Source organism: Eretmochelys imbricata, chromosome 1 (genome assembly GCF_965152235.1).
Source record: "Eretmochelys imbricata isolate rEreImb1 chromosome 1, rEreImb1.hap1, whole genome shotgun sequence".
Classification (NCBI taxonomy): domain Eukaryota; kingdom Metazoa; phylum Chordata; order Testudines; family Cheloniidae; genus Eretmochelys; species Eretmochelys imbricata.
Window position 1 is genome coordinate 47078806 of NC_135572.1, and position 18751 is coordinate 47097556.

The 18751-nt window shown below is 43.4% G+C and overlaps 1 protein-coding gene across 1 annotated transcript in view; it reads left to right on the forward strand.

Annotated features, from left to right (window-relative positions):
- PAN3 (poly(A) specific ribonuclease subunit PAN3) overlaps window positions 1–18751 on the forward strand; it is a 119512-nt gene that overhangs the window by 67699 nt on the left and 33062 nt on the right. Inside the window, exon 6 of the mRNA XM_077809871.1 lies at window positions 3191–3341. Coding sequence (XP_077665997.1) covers window positions 3191–3341 — 151 coding nt within the window. The remainder of the gene's footprint in view (window positions 1–3190; window positions 3342–18751) is intronic.

The following is an 18751-nucleotide window of genomic DNA, read 5'->3' on the forward strand; positions in this document are numbered from 1 at the left end:
CTGGACGAGCAAGCATCTCAGAGAGGTTATTAAGGAAAAGCAGAAAGCATACAGGGAGTGGAAGATGAGAGGGGTCAGCAAGGAAAGCTACCTTATTGAAGTCAGAACATTTAGGGATAAAGTGAGACAGGCTTAAAGTCAAGTAGAGCTGGACCTTGCAAAAGGAATTAAAACCAATAGTAAAAGGTTCTATAGCCCTATAAATAAGAAGAAAACAAAGAAAGAAGAAGTGGGACCGCTAAACACTGAGGATGGAGTGGAGGTCAAGGATAATCTAGGCATGGCCCAATATCTAAACAAATACTTTGCCTCAGCCTTTAATAAGGCTAAAGAGGATCTTGGGGATAATGGTAGCATGACAAATGGGAATGAGGATATGGAGGTAGATATTACCATATCTGAGGTAGAAGCGAAACTTGAACAGCTTAATGGGACTAAATCAGGGGCCCCAGATAATCTTCATCCAAGAATATCAAAGGAATTGGCACATGAAATTGCAAGGCCATTAACAAGAATTTTTAATGAATCTGTAAACTCAGGGGTTGTACCGTATGATTGGAGAATTGCTAACATAGTTCCTATTTTTAAGAAAGGAAAAAAATGTGATCCGGGTAATTATAGGCCTGTTAGTTTGACATCTGTAGTATGTAAGGTTGTGGAAAAAATTTTGAAGGAGAAAGTAGTTAAGGACATTGAGGTCGATGGTAAATGGGACAGAATGCAACATGGTTTTACAAAAGGTAGATCATGCCAAGCCAACCTGATCTCCTTCTTTGAGAAAGCAGCAGAATTTTTAGACAAAGGAAACGCAGTGGATCTAATTTACCTAGATTTCAGTAAGGCGTTTGATACCGTGCCACATGGGGAATTATAAGTTAAACTGGAAAAGATGGGGATCAATATGAAAATTGAAAGGTGGATAAGGAATTGGTTAATAGGGAGACTACAGCGGGTCCTACTAAAAGGTGAACTGTCAGGCTGGAGGGAGGTTACCAGGGGAGTTCCTCAGCGATCGGTTTTGGGACCAATCTTATTTAATCTTTTTATTACTGACCTCAGCACAAGAAGTGGGAGTGTTCTAATAAAGTTTGCTGATGGTACAAAGCTGGGAGGTATTGCCAATTTAGAGAAGGACCGGGAAATCATACAGAAAGATTTGGATGACCTTGTAAACTGGAGTAATTGTAATAGGATGAAATTTAATAGTGAGAAGTGTAAGGTTATGCATTTAGGGATTAATAACAAGAATTTTAGTTATAAGCTGGGGATGCATCAATTAGAAGTAACGGAGGAGGAGAAGGACCTCGGAGTATTGGTTGATCATAGGATGACTATGAGCCACCAATGTGATATGGCCGTGAAAAAAAGCTAATGCAGTCTTGGGATGCATCAGACAAGGTATTTCCAGAAGAGATAAGGAGGTTTTAGTACCATTATACAAGGCACTGGTGAGACCTCACCTGGAATAGTGTGTGCAGTTCTGGTCTCCTATGTTTAAGAAGGATGAATTCAAACTGGAACAGGTACAGAGAAGGGCTACTAGGATGATTTGTGGAATGGAAAACCTGTCTTATGAAAGGAGACTCAAGGAGCTTGGCTTGTTTAGCCTAACTAAAAGAAGGTTGAGGGGAGATATGATTGCTCTCTATAAATATACCAGAGGGATAAATACCGGAGAGGGAGAGGAATTATTTAAGCTCAGTACCAGTGTGGACATAAGAACAAATGGATATAAGCTGGTCATTGGGAAGTTTAGACCTGTAATTAGACAAAGGTTTCTAACCATCAGAGGAGTGAAGTTTTGGAATAGCCTTCCAAGGGAAGCAGTGGGGGCAAAAGACCTATTTGGCTTTAAGATTAAACTCGATAAGTTTATAGAGGAGATGGTATGATGGGATAACGTGATTTTTGGTAATTTATTGATCTTTAACTATTCATGGTAAATAGGCCTAATAGCCTGTGATGGGATGGGATTTGAGTTACTACAGAAAATTCTTTCCTGGGTATCTGGCTGGTGAATCTTGCCCATATGCTCAGGGTTTAGCTGATCGCCATATTTGGGGTCGGGAAGGAATTTTCCTCCAGGGCAGATTGGAAGAGGCCCTGGAGGTTTTTCGCCTTCCTCTGTAGCATGAGGCAGAGGTCACTTGCTGGAGGATTCTCTGCTCCTTGAAGTCTTTAAACCACGATTTGAGGACTTCAGTAGCTCAGACATAGGTAAGAGGTTTTTCGCACGAGTGGGTGGGTGAGATTCTGTGGCCTGCGTTGTGCAGGAGGTCGGACTAGATGATCATAATGGTCCCTTCTGACCTTAGTATCTATGAATCTATATTGTCTATGGTGTAGCAACTAGCAGTTTGTTAAAGGTGCTATGTAAATAACTTAGTCTATGTCTACACTGGAGACCTTACAGCTGTTGCTGTAAGATCTCTTGTGTAGCTGCTCTGTGCCAACGGGAGAGATCTTTCCTGTCAACATAATTAAACCACACCTGAGAGGTGGTCGCTATGTTGGCGGGAAAAGCTCTCCCTCTGGCATAGTGCTGTGCACGCTACCACTTATGTCAGCAAAACTTGTGGCCCTCAGCAGTGTGGTTTTTTTACACCCTTGAGTGATATAAGTTTTGCCAACATAAGTGGTAGTGTAGACATGGCCTAAATCAGAAGGGAGCTGTACTTCCCCAAAAAAGAAACACACAAACCTGTTTGAAACAGAGAAAGAAATGACCTTTCTTTAGTAGAAGTGGTTTTTACAACTTAAATTTGAAACTCTTTCTCAGTTCTGAGGTACTTTCAGCAGTCTAGTTCCCTAAAATACTTCAGTGTAGTGCCAATCTGTGCAGCGATGTTAGGGCTTTCCCATTACAAAGTCTGTTCTCAAAAGGTCCATAATACTAAAATATAAGAGATTTTTGAGAAATCTTTTGCAAAGATGTTCTATAAATTCGTAACTCAGATGTTCATAAGGCTAGCACAATAATGCTACTTAAGATGTAAGGTAGAAGGTAACTTTAAAATCTGTTTATGCAATGTAGTTTTCTATATCTATTCAGACAAGCTGTATGCAAATCTTTAAAATGTCCCCTACCCTCTGATATACTTGCTTAGAAAGTTTTTTGAGCTTAATAGGCATTATCTATATTTTCACACTTGAAATAAACATTAACTTACTGTATTTGATTTTTAAACAGACACCAAATCCTACTGCAAGTGAGTTTATTCCAAAAGGTGGATCAACTTCCAGGCTGAATAATGTGTCTCAGTCAAGTATGTCTGCCTTCTCTCAAGCCTTGTTCTCTCACCCTTCCATGGGAAGTCCTGCTACTGCTGGACTAGCTCCAGGTAAGTTGGGAATAATGATTTGTAGTATAGCTATTTATATTTAATCGACATGTCAAATTTAACCCCATTTAAAACTAGGAGTAAAGTTTTCAGTGTATAGTATATTCCTGGTTTAGCTCTTAATTTAAAATCCTTAGTGCCAATAATAGTACAATATCTTGAAATAACTTTCCTACTAATTTACTACTACAGTACACCCTCTCTATAATGCCCTTCATAATAACAAACCTTCAGATATAATGAACCTGGTCCCTGGATCCCACCTTGAGCCCCACCACTGCGACGGGGCTGGAGGAGTTATTGCCTCCCCTTCCCCCCCACTGTGGGTCTCTTTTGTTATAGCTTGGGTGTACTGTATACAATAAATGCTTTTTATTTCTAGGATAGGTATTGTGGATGTAATAATACATTGACATTTAAGCCTTGTCTACACTAAAGGGAAAAGTAAATCTGACTCCCCTTACTCTTCTTGATATGGTGGAGTATAGGAGTCAACGGGAGAGCAATCGGCAGTCGATTTAGCAGGTCTTCCCTAGACCCGCTAAATTGACGGCCAATGCAGCGATCACTGCAAAGTCGATCCTCTGGTAAGTGTAGACAAGCCCTAAGATTAAAGCTAAAGATTTAAGAAAATTCTTACTTTCTTTAGTGTTAGAAAATAAGATTTAAAATCACTTGGCTTTTTAAAAATTAATTCTACTGATACCGTTCGTCCTATTGTGTAATCTCAGTTTGCAACCCATAGTTAGGGTTCTGTTTCCAATTATTTTCAGTTTTAAAAACTCCTATAAAAATGTGTTCCATGCAAATTGTGGAATTCAAAGGTGTTCTGGAAATAAAAACAGTTAGAAAATTTCAAGTAATTTGCACATTAGTTTTCCAAAGTTTGATAAAGCAAAGATATATTTTACTAGTTTCTAATTTTTGATAAAAAGCACATATGGGAATACTTGGACAATTTGAATATATACAAATCAGCAAGTCTGGATAACATACATCCCAGGTCTTTAAGGGAATTTGCTAATGTACATTCTTGAACTGACCATTGCTTTTGACAAGTCATAGAGAACTAGGGAGGTACTAGAGCAGAGGTGGGCAAACTATGGCCTGGGGACCACATCCAGCCCTCCAGACATTTTAATCCGGCCCTCGAGCTCCCGCCGGGAAGTGGGGTCTGGGGCTTGCTCCCCTCTGGCACTCCAGCCAGGGAGTGGGATCAGGGTCTTGCCCCACTCCGCACGGCTCCTGGAAGCAGTGGCATGTCCTCCCTCCAGTCCCTATACATAGGGGTAGCCAGGGAGCTCCATATGCTGACCCCACCCCAGACACCGCCCCCGCAGCTCCCATTGGCCCGGGAACCGCAGCCAGTGGGAGCTGCAGGGGCGGCGCCTGCTCACAGGGCAGCGCACAGAGCTGCCTGGCTGTGCCTCCATGTAGGAGCCAGAGGAGGACATGCCACTGATTCTGGGAGCTGCTGGAGGTAAGCATCGCCCGGAGCCCGCCCCCCTGCCCCAGTCCTGATTCCCCCTCCCGCCCTCTGAACCCCTTGGTCCCAGCCCGGAGCACCCTCCTGCACCCCCAACCGCACCCCAGAGCCCGCACCCCCAGCTGGAGCCCTCCTGCACCCCAACCCCCAATTTTGTGAGCATTCATGGTCCGCCATGCAATTTCCATAACCAGATGTGGTGCTCTGGCCAAAAAGTTTGCCCACCCCTGTACTAGAGGAATCAAAAAGAGCAATTGCTGTACATAATGCTCAGTCTTGACAGTTGCTGTCTGGCAAAACTAACTTCATTCCTTAGTAAAATAATGGAAGAACTGTCTGTAACTATTTAGAAGAGAACAGAAAAATAAACACTAAATAGCATAGCTTTGCAAAGAACAAATCATGTTGAGAAAATTGTTATTTTTGTTGATCAAATTAACAGAAGTGACGGATGACATAATGCAATAATTATATGTGAACTTTAGTAAGGTATAAAGTGCCATGCAGTCTGACTGGAAAACTGTCTTTTTGGTATGCATATGAACATTGTCATCTGGATTGAAAATTACCTGAAAGATTTAGTTGTACATAAAGATTTGTCTACACTAGGAAATTAGGTCGAATTTATAGAAGTTGGTTTTGTAGAAAGCGTTTTTATACAGTCGATTGTGTGTGTCCCCATGCAAATGCTCTAAGTGTATGTAGTTGGCGGAGTGCGTCCAAAGTACTGAGGCAACCGTCAACTTCCGGAGCATTGCACCGTGGGTAGCTATCCCATAGTTCCCGCAGTCTCCACTGCCCATTTGAATTCTGGGTAGAAGTCCCAATGCCTGATGGGGCTAAAACATTGTCACAGGTGGTTCTGGGTACATATCGTCAGGCCCCCCTTCCCTCCCTCCGTGAAAGCAATGGCAGACAATCGTTTTGCGCCTTTTTTCCTGGGTTACCTGTGCAGATGCCATACCCTGGCAAGCATGGAGCCCGCTCAGCTAACCATCACCATATGTCTCCTGGGTGCTGGCAGGCGCAGTACTGCATTGCTACACAGCAGCAGCTTATTGCCTTTTGGCAGCAGACAGTGCAGTATGCCTGGTAGCCGTCGTCGACGTATTCCTGGGTGCTCTTTTAACCGACCTCGATGAGGTCGGGGCGCCTGGGTAAACATGGGAGTGACTCAGCCAGGTCATTACCCTTTTGAGTTTCATCTCATGGCAATTCAGTCCTACCGGCAGTCCTACTGCACCGTCTTTTAATGAGCAGCCAGGAGATGATGATGGCTAGCAGTCATACTGCACTGTCTTCCGCTGAGCACCCAGGAGATGATGATGGCTAGCGGACGTACTGCACAGTCTGCTGCCAGCAAGATGCATAAAGGTAGATGAAGTGGATCAAACCAAAAAATAGACCAGATTTGTTTTTGTATTCATTTTCTCCTCCCTCCCTCCGTGAAATCAACGGCCTGCTAAACCCAGTTTTGAGCTCTATCCTTGAGGTTTTGAGTTCTATCCTTGAGGGGGCCATTCTGTTTCTCGCAAAGCCACCCCCTTTGTTGATTTTAATTCTCTGTAAGCCAACCCTGTAAGACATGTTGTCAGTCGCCCCTCCCTCCGTCAGAGCAACGGCAAACAATCGTTTTGTGCCTTTTTCCCTGGATTGCCAGAGTAAGAGCAGACGCCATAGTACAGCAAGCATGGAGCCCGTTCAGCTCACCGCACCAGTTATGACCATTGTAAACACCTCGCGCATTATCGTGCAGTTCATGCAGAATCAGCACCTGAAAAACCAGGCAAGGAGGCGACGGAAGGGCGGTGATGAGGACATGAACACACTTTTCTCTAAAACCGCGTTCCCCCTGCAGTTTGGAGATCATGGTGTTAATGGGGCAGGGTCATGCCTTGGAACACCGATTCTGGGCCTGGGAAACAAGCACAGAGTGGTGGGACCGCATAGTGTTGCAGGTCTGGGATGATTCCCAGTGGCTCCAAAACTTTTGCATGCATAAGGGCACTTTTATGGACCTTTGTGACTTGCTTTCCCCTGCCCTGAAGCTCAAGAATACCAAGATGAGAGCAGCCCTCACAGTTCACAAGCAAGTGGCAATAGCCTTGTGGAAGCTTGCAATGCCAGACAGCTACCACTCAGTCGGGAATCAATTTGGAGTGGGCAAATCTACTCCGGGGGTTGCTGTGATGCAAGTAGCCAATGCAATCATTGAGCTGCTTCTATCAAAGGTAGTGACTCTGGGAAATGTGCATGTCATACTAGTGGCTTTGCTGCAATGGGATTCCCAAACTATGGTGGGGCTATAGACGGAACACATATCCCTATCTTGGGACCGGACCACCAGAGTAGCCAGTACATAAACTGCAAGGGGTACTTTTCAATGGTGCTGCAAGCAATATTGGATCACAAGGGACGTTTCACCAACATCAGCATGGGATGGCTGGGAAAGGTCCATGACGCTCGTGTCTTCAGGAACTCTGGTCTGTTTAAATGGCTGCAGGAAGGGATTTACTTCCCAGACCAGAAAATAACTGTTGGGGATGTTGAAATGCCTATAGTTATCCTTGGGGACCCAGCCTACCCCTTAATGCCCTGGCTCATGAAGCCATACACAGGCATCCTGGACAGTAGTAAGGAGCTGTTCAACTATAGTCTGAGCAAGTGCAGAATGGTGGTAGTGTGTGCATTTGGATGTTTAAAGGATCGCTGGCGCAGTTTACTGACTCGCTCAGACCTCCGCGAAATCAATATTCCCATTGTTATTCCTGCTGGCTGTGTGCTCCACAATCTCTGTGAGAGTAGGGGGGAGACTTTTATGACAGGGTGGGAGGTTGATGCAAATCGCCTGGCCGCTGAATACGCGCATCCAGACACCAGGGCAGTTAGAAGAACACAGCAGGAAGCGCTGCGCATCAGAGAAGCTTTGAAAACCAGTTTCATGATTGGCCAGGGTACTGTGTGACACTTCTGTTTGTTTCTCCTTGATGAAAACCCGTCCCCTTGGTTGCCTCTAAATTCCCTGTAAGCCACCTGCCCTCCCCCTTCGATCACAGCTTGCTTGCAAAGGAAATAGTCACTATCATTTAAAAAACATGTATTCTTTATCAATTGATTATAAAAATAGGGAGATAACTCACAAGGTAGCCCAGGTGGGGTGTGGGAGGAGGGAAGGAAAAAGCTACTTGTTGAATGACAGCCTTCTGTTGCTTGGGCTGTCCACTGGGGTGAAGTGGTCAGGTGCCCGGAGTGCCCCCCCTCCCCCCCCCCCGCATTCTTGGGCATCTGGGTGAGGAGGCTATGGAACTTGGGGAGGAGAGAGGGCGGTTAAGCAGGGGCTGCAGCGGCAGTCTGTGATCCTCCTGCCGTTCATGAACCTCCACCAGATGCCAGAGCATGTCCGTTTGATTCCACAGTAGCCCCAGCGGTGCCTCATGCCTCCTCTGATCTTCCTGCCGCCACCTCTCCTCACGTTCATCGGCCACTGTCCTGTACTCTGCCATTGTGTCCCTCCACACAGCTCTGTCAGTGCCGGACGACTGCATGAGCTCAGAGAACATTTCATCGCGTGTGCTTTTTTTTTCGACGCCTTATCTGAGATAGCCTTTGGGACGGAGGACGGCGGCTTGAAACACTTGCAGCTGCTGGAGGAAAAAAAGGGAGTGAAGTATTTAAAAAGATACATTTTACAGAGCAATGGCTATACTCTTTCACAGTGAACAACACTATTCACATTACATAGCACATGTGATTTTGGTACAAGGTCACATTTTGCATCTTATATTGAGTGCCTGTGGCTTTGGTGTTAGAGGTCACGCACGCAGGGCCGGGCAACAGAATTCGGCGCGCAGGCGGCCAGGGTAAGCCATAGTCTTTTGGCTTCTGCAACCTTCATAACAGCAGCACCCTCCTTTCCCATACCAAGCAAAGCCCGTTGAGTTGGCCATTTAGTGCTGCGGTTTTCCTGTTAAAGTGCAGCAGCAGAAACCAAACTAACCCACTCCCCCCATCCAATTCTCTGGGATGATGGCTTTTCCCCTCCCCCCACCGCCTGGCTGGTATCAGGGAAGATCCCTCAGGCATGGCGGAGAGTACCCCATCATCGGTCTCCCATCATCGGAGTCCACGGGCAGGGGTGGGGTAGTGGTGGCGCCCCGGCGCCTCCCCTTCCCCCCAAATTGCATGCAGCTCAGCATAGAGGCAGCATGTCTGGGGCTCTGTCCTGGAGCGTCCATTTGATTCTTTGGTTTTCTGGTATGCTTGTCTGAGCTCCTTAAGTTTCACGCGGCACTGTGTTGCGTCCCTGATGTAGCCTCTGTCCCTCATGGCCTCTGAGATTTTTTGAAATGTTTTGGCATTTCGTCTTTTGGCGCATAGTCCAGCGATCAGATCCAGTACCTCCCATTCGGTCCATGCTGGAGCTCTTTTTCGATTCTGGGACTGCATGGTTACCTGTGCTGATGAGCTTTGCATGGTCACCTGTGCTGATGAGCTTGCCTGGCCACACAGGACATGAGATTCAAAAGTTCCCAGGGCTTTTCCTGTACACCCAGCCAGTGCATCCGAGTTCAGAGTGCTGTCCAGAGCAGTCACAATGGTGCACTGTGGGATAGCTCCCGGAGGCCAATACCTTCAAATTGCGTCCACACTAACCCTAATTCGAAACGGCGATGTCAATTTCAGCACTAATCCCCTTGTTGGGGAGAAGTACAGAAATCGGTTTTAAGAGCCTTTTATGTTGAAAAAATGGCTTCGTTGTGTGGACGGGTGCAGGGTTAATTCGGTTTTAATGCTGCTAAATCCGACATAAACTCGTAGTGTAGACCAGCAAGATACAATAAACGATCATCTGCTTTGGGAACTGTCTAGTGGGGTGCTATAGGATCCTTCATGGTCCTCCTTTAACATCTCTTTTAGTAATATTTGAAGGGGGAAGCACCAGCATTGAGGGCAGAGAAATTAGAAATATGAGTAGAACATGAACACAGATTATGCCTAAATCTCGGAAAGAGATTCCATAATAAATACTTAGCAGATACCAGTGCTGAAGAAGATCTAGTCCAAGGTTTTAAAATATGAACCTAACATTAGACGTCTAGCCTCCTTATTGAGATTTCTAAGTGGCATGATGCTTCAAAAGTACTTATCTGTCAACAACTCCTATTGTCCATTCAAGGGGAGGTGCTTGGTGCTCCTCACCTCTGAAAATTTGGTCACTTTTGTAAGCGCCTGAATAAGAGTATAGAAGCTTGACTTTAGGTTCCTATTTTTGAAAATCTTGGTCTTAGGTCATTACTGAACAGCAAGTTACAGAAAATGAACTCTGTTGTGAAATTGATAAAATAAGCAATGATTTCTGAGTAGCACACTTAGAAACAAGTTACAAACTAAGTTGCTAATGGTCTCTTTATGCCCTGTTGGGGCTTCATTTAAAATGTTGCAAACTGTTCCCTGGCATGTCATATAAGAAATATGCTCACAAATTGGAGGGAACTCAGAAAAAAGCAACAAAAGTTAAATATGTATGGGCTGGCTTTTTTAAATCAGGGAATGTTTGTTTTTTAATGTATAGCTTAGCTGAAAAGCAACTAAGTTGTATATGTGTTGTCTGGGGGAAGAGAATATAACTTTCAAAAGGTATGTGAAGGATTTAAATGTTGAAGAATTCATTAGGATCATTCAGTGAGGTGGGATTAGGAGCAAAAGTGTTCCAGGTGGGATGAGGAAATGAACTAGCAGTGATTGCTGTTAAACTTTGAAAGAGAAGTCTCCATTGTTTGAATCGCTGAACACTAAAGTGGATAAAGCATTCTGTAGGGAACAGTCCTGCATTTGCTCATCCCTTGAGGATGGAAAAAGACGACCAAATAGATTCTTCTCTTTTTTTAAAATTTTTGATTCTGAGATTTCCCTTGCTTTAAGAAATGTAAAACAAAAACCTATTTTATATATGACATTTGAAAGAATTTGTTCCCAAAATGGTATAAATGTCCCTTGAAATCTGCATTTATTTACTCAGTCTTTATCAACACTGGATGAAGAAAACCTCTGCAACTGATTTTTAAGCAAAACCATTGAGAATGTAGTGACAGCCAAAATCAAACAGGTCACATTTGTCAATTCCTGGCTGCTTCACAACTTCTGTACTGGTGTGCGCCATGGAGACAAGACTAATAGAGCTTCAAGGTTACCTACTCGTGACAATGGATGCAGGCTACATCTTAGCACCTACACTACTTGATCTCTGCAGCTTTCAACATAGGCAGTGGTGAGCTGGAGCCGGTTCGCACCAGTTCACTAGAACCGGTTGTTAAATGTAGAAGCCCTTTTAGAACCGGTTGTCCCATGAGGATACCAGTTGTCCCGGTTCTAAAAGGGCTTCTAAATTTAACAACCGGCCAAAAGTGGCATCTTTAGGCTCTGACTCCGTGGGTGTTCCGGGGCTGGAGCACCCACGGGGAAAATTTGGTAGGTGCAGAGCACCCACCGGCAGTACCCCGCCCTGCCCTGTGCTCGGCCTCAACTCACCTCTGCTCCGCTTCCTCCCCTGAACGTGCCGCCCTGTTCTGCCCTCCCCCCACCCCCCCCCCCCCAGCTTCCCGCGAATCAGCTGTTGTCATGGGAAGCCTGGGAGGGCTGAGAAGCAAGCGGCGGCTTCGCGCTCAGGCCCAGGGAGGGGGAGCGGAGGTGAGCTGGGGTGGCGGGGCGTGAGGAGGGCAGCCCACGCCGCAGCAGGTAACCCGTGGGGGGGGGAGGCGCAGGGGAACCACTCCTCATGGGCAGGAGTCCTGGGGAGCAGGGGTGGGCCACGACGCCCTCGCGGGGTGAGGAGGGAACCAGTTAAGATTTTGACAGCTCATCACTGAACATAGGTGCTGAAATGTAGTGCCACAAAATGCATGTAGCTGGAGAAAACTGCTGAACTGCAATGGTTCCAGTTATTCCTCCCCAGTGGGACCTAGAAAATGATGATGAGCAGCTGCTGTTCTTCATAAACTCTCCCCTGCAGAGTTCCACAAGTAAATATCCTGGACCAGCCTTCTTTTCAGTGTCTACATGAGGCGACTTAGAGTTGGTAATATGCCACAGACCCCGTTGCCTCCAGTGTGTTCATGACACTCGGCTGTATAGCTCATTTCCGGAGGCAACCAATGCCATCACAAAGATGTCAGAGATCAGTAGCTGGGTGGAGAACAGCTGGTTCAAACTCATTCTGGACAAGACCAAAATTATGCTGGTCAGAAAGGGGAAGTGCTTTGAATTAGCCAGGATGTTATCCTCCCCTTCACTGAAGGCTTTTTTCAATTCATCAAAGTGGTGCAATGTCTCATAGCCTTGTTCTGACTCTTCACTAAGCCTAGATGAACCACATAGCATCAGTTGTGAAAATCTTCTTTCACTTCTAGCTTGCTTAAAATAATGTTGCTCAGACAAGAATCTGGCCAGTGATTGATGCATTTGTCATCTCCAGTCTAAATTTCTGCAACTTCCTCTTTCTGGGGCTGAAGGTGAAAACAATGTAGAGGCTTCCAGCTCAAGCAGAATGTAGCAGCCTGCCTTTCAATGAGCCAGGCCTCTGCAAATACCTCACCCCATGCTCCAGTTCCTCCACTGTTTTCCAATCTGGTTTTGTTGACAGTTCAAGACCCGTGATCTTCAAAGCCATCAAATGGGTAAGAACCAGGACCTTGAACTGACAACAGAACCATGTTCAGTGCTAGTAGGGGGAACGCAGAGGTGATGTGCTCGCAGTAGCCTGTTCTGTTGAAACTGTCTCTCCATCCTTGACCTACCAAGACAACTGAACACCTCTGAGGAAATGAAATGTACAGAGCCCAAGATTAAGGGTATGTTTATACTGCACTCAGGAGAGGTGATTCCAGCTTGCATAGGTGTACCTGAGTTAGGCTTTGATCAAGTAACAATAGCAGTGTATCTGCAGGGGCATTGGTACAGGCTTGCCTCCTGAGTACAACCGTGCCTAGGACCCTGGGTACATAACTCATGCAGCTAGCCCATGCTGCCATCCATGGTGCAGCAGCTATTCTGCTGTTTTGTCTATCTGGATCAGAGGTATGGCCCACAGGCCACATCCGGCCTGCGGGACCATCCTACCCAGCCCCTGAGCTCCTGGCCCGGGACGTTAGCCCCCAGCCCCTCCTCCGCTGTTCCCCCTCCTCCCGCAGCCTCAGCTCACTGCTCCACTGGCACAATGCTCTGGGTGGCAGAGCAGCAAGCTCCTTGGGCAGCGCAGCTGCAGAGCCCGGCCTAACCCGGTGCTCTGTGCTGCCTGGCTGCCTGTCCTGGTGCAGCTGTGACGCCAGCCACAGGTGCTCCAGGCAGCATGGTAAGGAGGCAGGGAGCAGGGGGTTGGACAGAGGGGCAGGGGAGTTCGCAGGGCGGGACGGATAGGGGGCGGGACGGTCAGGGGGCAGGGGTGTGGGTAGGGGGCGGGATGGGCAGGGAGCAGGGTGATTGAATGGGGGCAGTCAGGAAGGAGGAGGGGGTTGTATGGGCAGCAGGGGGCCATCAGGGAACAGGGAGGGGTGGATGGGGCAGGAGTCCCCAGGGGACAGGGGGGCTGTCAGGGAGCGAGAAGTGAGGGGGAGGAGTGGGGAGTTGGATAGGGAGCGGGGGGTTGGGCCATGCCTCGCTGTTTGGGGAGGCACAGCCTCCCCTAACCGGCCCTCCATACAATTTCAGAAACCCAATGTGGCCCTCAGGTCAAAAAGTTTGCCTTCCCTGATCTAGATAAAAGCTAGCTTGGTTATGTCCACATAAGTTGCAGTGTGGGACAGCAGGAGAAAGTGTTCTCTGTTGAAGGGGTTTGACTGTGGGCTGAGCTCTGAAAGGAGGTCAGATTAATCTCTCTTGACCACCTGTAAGGTATGATGCCACACCCTACAGTTTGAGAGCTTTCCGAACATACCAGAAGGGTACAGGTGAGGGAGAAGAAAAGAAAGAATAAAATTATTTATATTCCAAGCAAAACCATCTCATAGCAGGAAAGGAAGAGCAGAAGACTATAAATGCACTAGGTTCCTAGTACATGCAGATCTAATTACCTTGCACGCATTTAGCTACTGTGGTAATGGGCACTGTGGGAAAACTCTCTAAGATAAAAAGAAATGTCTGCTGCAACAGCTTTAAATACAGAAAAAACCTTTTGCAAATTATTTTATTTTAAAACTTCTATAACATTCAGTAATTTAGAATATCTGTGAAGCTTTTAACAATTTTATATTTATACAGTGTTTTTGTTTGATCTCTGGAAAAAGAAGGTGAATGCCTCAATTGCTGGACACATCACTAATGTTTTTCTTTAGCTTTAGGCTGTGGTTATGGTGAGTGCCAGTGTAAATTTGTGGACGAGAGGAAAAAAATTGGTGGAAAAATCTTTTTGTGGTGCTTTAAAACAATTGCACCACTTTTTAAAAGATCACGTGTTGTAGACTAGCTAAACTGCATCTGCATTATTAAGTAGTACTAATTAAAGGCTAGATTGTACAAGCATTGACTGACAAACTTCCATTGACTTCAGGGAGTTTTAGTGCCAGGTCTCAAATGAAGAATACATTAAAACCAACATTTTTTTGTCCCAGTGTATCCATATGAATTCTCAAAGTCAAAAGGCACTTTGCTTTTAATGAAAATATTTAAATGCGAACAATAGAGCTTTAAAGCACTCATCCCATGAATTATGTGAGCCTGGAGTGAATTGTAATACAAAAGGAAGATAAAATCAATATTTCATTGCCTGCTCTTTTTTTTTACTGTTGTGGTATAAAATTAGTCTTTCTATTTTAAAAAAAAAAGTAGCTTTGTGACAAGAATATGAATGAAGAAAATGTCTCTTAATTTGAACTACTGTAACTTGGGTAGCAATTCTTTGAAACTTGTACAACTACTAATATGAGATTCAATTAAGCAAGCCAGTAAAGGCACGCTTTTCATGGCTCTAGCGTGCAAAGTTAACATTGTGCTCCACTGTCTTTTAATAAAAAGAAAAGGAGTACTTGTGGCACCTTAGAGACTAACAAATTTATTTGAGCATGAGCTTTCGTGAGCTACAGCTCACTTTAGCGGATGCATTCAGTGGTGCCACAAGTACTCCTTTTCTTTTTCCGAATACAAACTAACACGGCTGCTACTCTGAAACCTGTCTTTTAATACTAAGCAGTTGTGGGTGTAGGAGTTAATACTTGCAGAATTCCAGCTTTTTAATCAAGTACTTTGTATAAAAGTCAATGTTAAATTTTATGGTTACAATATTTAAATATTGTCGTAGCCTTTTTTAGATTACTATCAACAATTCAGCAATTTGTGAATATGCTTAAGTGTGCTGGCTTTTCTTTGTTCAATCCTGTCACTTCCCTTTTCTTCATTTACCACGAAACTTGGAAAATGTAAAACAATGTAAGAAGTGAAAGTTTGACAGTAACAGGCACTTTTTGATTTCATGTGTGAATATTAACTCCTACCTCATCAAGTGATGTATAGCTTCTACTTCCACTCCAGTTCACAAATCCATAAGGAACCTGTGTGGGTACTGTACTTATAAATACCGGGAAAGAGATTTAGCAGCTGAAAATAAGGGGGAGTGTTAGTAGCATGTGACCAGTCAGCTCTTTTGCAGACTTCCAGTGGTCCACTGATCAGTTTGCAAATAGTTACATTAGTCAATACATTCTGAAATCTGTGTCTCTCACCAAGAAGTATAGGTTAGCAAAGCATACATGGATCATATTTCAAATGTGACTGATAATGAAGCCAGATAAGCTCTTTCTCACTTATGGTTTACTTCACCAGGAGACCTGACTGATGCATTTGAGTATAGTGTGCGAGAGGATGAGAGGCTGATGATGGGCAGAGATGAAAATTGGAAGCTCTCTCCCCAGCTTTCTCCATTATCAGATAAGATCTGTTTCTCCCACTGAGGATGGGGAAAAAAACAGCTTGATAGCAGCTTCTTCAAAGCTTGTATCTTGGTGCTCCTACCAGTTAATCACTCACAGGGCTCAGACCTTTAAACTCTCCAATAGAGGAGATGGAAATGGCTTTACTATTTTCTTACTATGGTTGGTGGCAGGTTTGTGTAAAGATCAAGGGTAGAATACAGCATTTATGAAACCTTTAGAGATTGTGCACCCCCCTAATCACATGGATGAGCGCTTACCCTGTAAATAGGTGTGATGAAGCCAGTGGTTCTAGTTATGGGAACAGAGGCTCCACAGTCTGTCTTGTTGCTTATTCAGTGCCTTTATTGTTGTTGTTAGTGTCAGTCAATGGGAAGATATGCTAACTGATTTCTATAATTCATTGTTTTTTCCTCTATCCTCTTTTCTGTTTCTTTTCTTACCTCCACATTTCCTTTCTTGCAGCACCTCCTGGTGTCTGCTTTTCCCAGCAAGCTTTATTTCTACCCTCTTTTCCATGTCACTAATTGTTGACATTAGTGTCTTAATTTAGTTAAAAACTGGTGGTTTTTTTTGTTTTTTTTTTCATCAGTTAACATCAGTTAAGTTAGTGATGGCCAGGGGAGTTCACACCCTTGAGTCCTAGGTTCAGACAGTCTGCATACTCACATTGGCAGCACTGCATCAGTTGCATTGCTTACATTGGGAATTTCTTTGCTACCCTGAAGGCTGGAAACATTTTTTTTTATAAATGAAAGTTTAAATGATGTAAAATTTGAATTTGCAATGCAAGCCTTAAATCCATCAAATGTGCTATATATTTGACACTCCTAGCCTAATGGAATCATCCACAGAACCAAAAGCAAGTTGCAAGTCTCTTGCAACAAACAGGTCTGCTGTTCCAGCAGGATAAAAAGAAACTCTGATTTAAAAAAAAACCCTTCCTATCTCCAATCGTTTTACTCAACATGTGCATTGGCAAAATAGACTACTATTACATTAAGGGGGCTTGATATGATAGAGTTTCCGTGTTTCCAGGCTGGATAGTCTGACCTCCAATTTATTCCTTCAAGCTGTCAGAAGTTCTTCAAAAGATACCCAAACTCCTGAAACCTAAATGCAGGGCTGAACTTCATGCGCATTTGAAATTTTGACTAATAAGCATAATACAGTATACAAAATTGTATAATGATATTATTCCCTTTCTCTTGTTTCCCTTCCCTCCTCTTTTTTGCTTTGCTAAACAAACATAACTTTCTAAACATTAGATGTATTTATTTGACTACTGCAAATGGAAATATATCTTGTTAACATTTAAAAATGGATGAAACTATACCTATAACCATAGCTGGGTGGTACATGGCTTTATTGGCCCCAGGAGAATGGTTTTGAGAAACTTGCAACAGATGTTCATAGCATACTTTAAACACAGACCCTAGACTATATTTGTACCCAAACCAGCAAGGTATACAGTACAATATAACTTTTTTTCCTGTTTACAGATATTCTATATTAAACTTCACCACATAAAGCAGTCTTAGACATTATTTCATTAAGTGGTGGCTGCTGCTTTTTCCAATCTATAATTTAATTCAATTAGTTCTTTTTCAGTAAACTCTTTGAAGCAATTACTTTGGTATAGTTTTGGATCACTCAGTAATAAATGCTTTTAATTAATACATAATCGTCAAACATTTTATGGCATAAAATAACTGAAATAGGATAGAAGAGACACACTCTAATCTTTCCTTGGTTTAAAGAATTGTGTAGTGGAATTCATAAAATTCATTTTTATTTTGTAGGCCATTATTTTATTGGCTTTCCTTCCATATTTGACTTGGTATATTGTTTCCTATTAAATCATTATCTCCTCTCCACGTTAAAGTGGGAGAAAATACAGAATCTTCGTATCTGCTCTCTTGTTAAAATTAGTTTTTAATATAATATGCCGTAATTGTTTAACCACTAGAGCGATTGAATAGTGGTTAAACAAACAATTACGGCATATCATATTAAAAGACTAATTTTAACAAGAGAGCAGATATGAAGGCTCTGTATTTTCTATATATCTATATATAAAGGATGCAAAGACAATGAACTGGTAGACTTTACCTCAGCAGTGGAGGAAAAATGCATAAGAAAATGTATTAAAGATAAATATGTTTTGGAATTTGGGAAAGTTGCAAGATTGTTTCAGGGTTTTTGTGAAAGATAAGAGAAATGTCAATCTTTCTCTGAGGAAATCTTCCAATTTTGTTGACAGAAAGAAATAGACCTAACTTATTATGCATGTCTTTTGAGCTATCTAAAAATTCTTTGCTAGAATCAAAGCTAGAGTGCAAATTGAGCAAATAACTTTAATAGTACCATCAGAATATACTTGTTTCAGATGAAATTTTAGCCATTTTCAAAACCAAGAAAGTTTACATTATTCCACAGCGTAACATCTCTTTTAATTTTTTTATCAAAGTCACCAAAAATTACATTTATATCCATTAATATATTTGGTAGCTATACAGAATTGAGACGTTAGCTGCATTTTACATGGTAGAATCTATATTCACTTTTGTAGCTAGTCATATTGATTGGTAAATATAGGTGGTACTATGGTACAGTTTTGCAGAGAGGATATTTAAGTCTGGAAAGGCTAACTTTAGACATATTAGAAAATGTTAAAGTTGTTTCCGATGGGGAAAACTGCGTGCCTAAAGTGAGAAATATTAAAAGGAACACTATAATACCAGCCTGTCTTGTATCTAACCTTCTCACCCAGATGTGTATGTTCTATCTGTAACCCAGGGGGTTTTCTTACAAATGAGGTACTTGGGGCCAATAAAATAAACTCCTGAAATTATTTTTGTAGGCTGACACTCACTCCTATGCTGTCTGAAAATGCTATACTATCTGAAAATGTCAAACTAATCTTGGATGAATTTTTTTAGATTCCTAATGAATTTAAGGATATTTGGGAACAGGGAATATTCATATCTTAGATCTCTGTCTGCAAT